The sequence below is a fragment of the Pygoscelis adeliae genome, unplaced genomic scaffold, assembly GCF_000699105.1.
Source record: "Pygoscelis adeliae isolate BGI_AS28 unplaced genomic scaffold, ASM69910v1 Scaffold245, whole genome shotgun sequence".
Classification (NCBI taxonomy): domain Eukaryota; kingdom Metazoa; phylum Chordata; class Aves; order Sphenisciformes; family Spheniscidae; genus Pygoscelis; species Pygoscelis adeliae.
The window spans coordinates 823301-827260 of NW_008824766.1; the positions used below are offsets into that span (position 1 = coordinate 823301).

The 3960-nt window shown below is 61.0% G+C and overlaps 1 protein-coding gene across 1 annotated transcript in view; it reads right to left on the bottom strand.

The window, feature by feature from the left end:
• The window catches only part of MUC4 (mucin 4, cell surface associated), a 12262-nt gene that overhangs the window by 3776 nt on the left and 4526 nt on the right, over positions 1–3960 (bottom strand). Inside the window, exons 7-16 of the mRNA XM_009323598.1 lie at positions 3627–3770; positions 3399–3518; positions 2984–3186; positions 2177–2255; positions 1759–1929; positions 1465–1566; positions 1020–1256; positions 496–630; positions 213–391; positions 10–103 (exon numbers count right to left, since the gene is read on the bottom strand). Coding sequence (XP_009321873.1) covers positions 10–103; positions 213–391; positions 496–630; positions 1020–1256; positions 1465–1566; positions 1759–1929; positions 2177–2255; positions 2984–3186; positions 3399–3518; positions 3627–3770 — 1464 coding nt within the window. The remainder of the gene's footprint in view (positions 1–9; positions 104–212; positions 392–495; positions 631–1019; positions 1257–1464; positions 1567–1758; positions 1930–2176; positions 2256–2983; positions 3187–3398; positions 3519–3626; positions 3771–3960) is intronic.

Below are 3960 nucleotides of genomic sequence, written 5' to 3' on the forward strand. Positions count from 1 at the left end.
GCGAGTCACAGCTCACGCCGGGGAAGCATCCCTGGGCGCAGGGGTCTGGAGGGTCCTGGCAGAAGGGACCCGAGTAGCCGCCCTCACACCTGCAGGCTGCCAGCTGGGAAGGGGATGGTGACACTGGCTTAGGGGACATGAGGAGGACGGGTGGACAGAGAAGACAGCCGGCATGGCTGGCATGGCACCGGAGGAGCTTTCCGGCACACTACCTGCAGGGAGGACCCCCCGAGGGTGACAGTGTCACTGTAGTCACACTCCTGGCTCCTGCTGCAGCTGCAAAGGGTGAAGCGGAGCTGGAGGAGGGCGGAGAGGTTGTTGGACCCGACAGCCTCCAGGTTGATGGTGAGCGGGGCCATCCCGCGGGGCTCCCACGTCAGGGTGCCGCTCTCTGCCGGGGGGAGAGGTGGGAGTTAAAGGAGGTGGCAGAGGAAAGGGGCTGGGTGGCCGGTGTCCCCCCATCCTGTCCCAGCTGTCCCATCTCTCATTCCTTACCCGATATGTTGAGCTCCGGTGAGAGGTGGGGGACAAAGCGTGCGCCCACCCCCATGGCATGGTACTGCCTCCTGACCTTTTCTGTCCTGAAGGCCGTGAGCAATGCGTCACCGGTGATGACCGGAGGGAAGGCGTCTGAGGAAAGAGCAGCCCAGCACACAGCTGGTTGTTTGCTACGTGGCCTTGGCACTCCTTGGCTCCGAGTCCCTCCTGGTGAGGATGGGAACCCAGGCAGATGCTGCCATGACCACCCACCAACAAGGCCCTCATGTTGCACAGCATGGAGGGATCTCCCAGGCTTGGAGACCAGCCAGCCACGCAATGCAACTCCGAGACCTGGATGGCAACTATCCTGCTGGTGGCATCTCCCAGGCTCGGAGACCAGCCAGCCAGGCAATGCAACTCTGAGATCTTGGTGACTACTCTCCTGCCTCACATGGAGCAGGAGAGCCCAGGGAGGGAGCAGGGCACTGCCCGGTTACCCAAGCCGTGCCCTCTCGGAGGTGAGGATCTGCTCCACTTACTGAGTACTGCCTTCTTCCGCTGGAAGTCGGCTGTGAGGTTCTGGGTGGCCAGGCCCAGGGCCACATCCCCTGTGCTCAGCAAATCGTAGATGCACTCCTTGCTGCCGCGGCACTGTGAGGCTGCCAGCTGGTACTGGCTTTCGTTCTCCTGCCGCAGCCGAGACAAGAAGATGGGTGTGAAGTTCATTACCGGTGAGTCCAGAGGCTGAGCAAACAGGCCGTGCTCTCCAACAGCCCCTGCAAGAGAGCACACCATGGGTACAGCCTTGGCTTTTTAACGTTTGTTATATTTTAGGGCTCATTTCCACAGAGAAGTGAGGAGACCAAAGGGCTTCCCTGGCATCACTTTTGCTCAGGCAAGTGTCTAAATGTCTCCAGCCAAAGCATGGCCAAAAGGTGCAGGAATCGGGGGGATTGTCAAGGTGGATCCCGAGCCTGGACTTACAGGTCATCCCATAGCTGTAGATCTCCTCCTCGCTGCTGTTCATAGGGATGCTGGTACCGTTCAGCATCTGGAAGTCGTTTGCAGGGTCGTGGTCCCACACACCTGGTGGAGCATCACCAGAGGACTGGAGTCCCCCATGCCAGGGTTGACCTCCTGTCTGGTGCTGGCTGGCATTTAGTTTAGACCCAGGGGTCCCTGCCCTCACAAGCATGTTCCCCCAGTGTTTTCCAGCCTGCTTTAGGGTGGGAAAGGGACTTTGCACCCCGGCTCTGCAGCAGTGCCAGAAGTCCTCACCCAGGAGGCCCTTGGTGCTGTTGCGGTACCGATCGGGCAGGCTGCAGACCACGCTGAGGATACCGGAGACGGCCGAGATGGAGACAGCGATGGCCCCGTCAAAGACGGCCGTGACAGAGGAGGCATTGACCAGCAGGACACCGGGGCTGTAGTATACCTTAGCACCCATGTCTGCAAGAGAAGGAGAGCACAGAGGGGGAGTCCACGCAAGGCTAGGGTGTGAGACGATGCCCCTGAATTTGGGGAAGTGAGCACTCCCCATCCACCCTGGCCAAGTCAGAGACAGGGTGCAGGTGGGAGATGTTTGATGGAGCCCAGGATGGCTGCCCTTGCGCTGGGCAGGGCTGGTCCCTGTGGGATGGGGACACCCCTCCTCTCCCCCAGATATATTTAACATTTAACAGCGCATCCTGCTCACCTTGGGAATAGGAAAACTGGATGGTTTCATTGTTCAGGAGGATTTTGATGTCACTCTGGCTCCCCAAGGTCCACTGAACCTGCAAATCACAGCAGATGTTCCAGTCAGTCCCTCTGCTCATGTCTTCCTGCCGTCCCCCCACGCTGGGGACACTCGAGCTAAACCCTGTCCTCCTCCAGCCCCAGCAGAGAGGCTCAGCCCTGGGGGCCGTGTTGGTGTGCCTTTCACCACAGCAAACACATGATAAAGCAGCTTTGATGGTTGCCCAGAAGAGGACAGCAAGCCGCCCCCTGTCACTGCTGGCATGGGGCATGCACGGCCACCACCACTGCTTGGCTGACCGTGGCAGTGTGGAGAGCTGTGCCGGTGGGCTCCAGGCTCTGAGCCCCCTCCTCACGCTGCTCAACGGCTGCTTCTGGTGACACCAGGAGATTTTGCTTACTGAAACAGGTGTGGGGAGCAATCTGCAAAGCAAGGAAGAGTACGCGCTTGTGCTAATGTGTCCAGAGGAGACCGGTGGTCAGGGTGAAGGGTGTGCAATGAAGAGGGTGGAGCAGACCACGTTCCTGAAGAGCTCCAGTCCCTTGCTGGCCAGCTTGCAAGAGGTGTTAGAGCTGTGTCTCATTAGTCTTAGTCCAACCCACTGCTTGTAGCACTTTGCTGGGGTCGTGGGAGGTGGCAGGAAGAGGAGAGGGGATGCTCCTCAGGTCCTGGCCACTTGTAGGTAATGCAGAGGCGATGCCCAACCTGCCAGAGGGGTCTCCCTGGTTAGAAGCTCAAACTGATACCCAGGTCGCTCCTACTCACTGTTGTGGTGGTGGCAGAGATGTACTGGGCAGCGAAGGCCACGAAGTTGGTGGCCTGGGCCGTGCCGGTCCGGGCCGTGCGTCCATGCAGTACAAAGCTGGTCCGGGCATCGCTGGCTAGCAGCAGGACAAAGTCCCCGAGCCCATTGAAGGTGTAGGTGAGTCCATCCAGGGTGTCGATGTGGGGGTCTCCAAAGGCGCCAGCTGGGATCCAAAGGAGATGGAGCCGTTTTGGGGGGAGGAAGAAAAGCAAATGCTGGTGTCATTGCATGGAGGAGAGCAGCCCCCAGTGCTGCGCTGGTCTCAGCAGTCCCCACCGGGATGCTGCAAAGTGTGGTTAATGCATGGGGCCCACGTACGGCCGTACCACCCACTCAGTACCCTGGCACAGAGGAAGTAGAGCCCTGGGGACTCACCAGGGGTGGGCGGCACATATCCCTCGCAGCCGACCCTCGGTCTCTTCTCAGCAAACCTGGTGCAGAACAGGGGCTTCCCCACGTGCCGGCAGCACCAGTTGAATGCCTCCAGCTCCTGTTCTGCAGAGGAAGGCGGCTGGGTGCTGGGGGGTGTCGGGGTCCCTGCTGTGCTTGCAGAGCGCTTGGTGCTCGGGGTGTATTAGGGTAAGGGCGCCGGTGCCCGCTTACCAGCAGCATGATGGATGGGGAGGCTCCATGCTCTCTCCTGCCAGCCTTCGAGCAAGCTCCCATCTCGGTACAGACACCGCACCCCAGCTCCAGCCGGGCTGGGGGATGCAGTGCGCAGCATCTTCACGGAGGTGTCTGCCGGGCCTGAAACGGTGTGGGGGGATCACGGCTGGCCCCAGAGCAGGAGAGGATCCCCTGCCATCCCCCCCCCCCGCGGCTGGCCCTGCGGGGATGCGCTTGGCACCTCTGCTCCGGCGGTAGCGGGGATCCAGCTCTGCCTGGGGCCGGGAGCAGGGGCATGGCGGCAGCTGGCTGTTCCCGGCGGGCGGGGGTG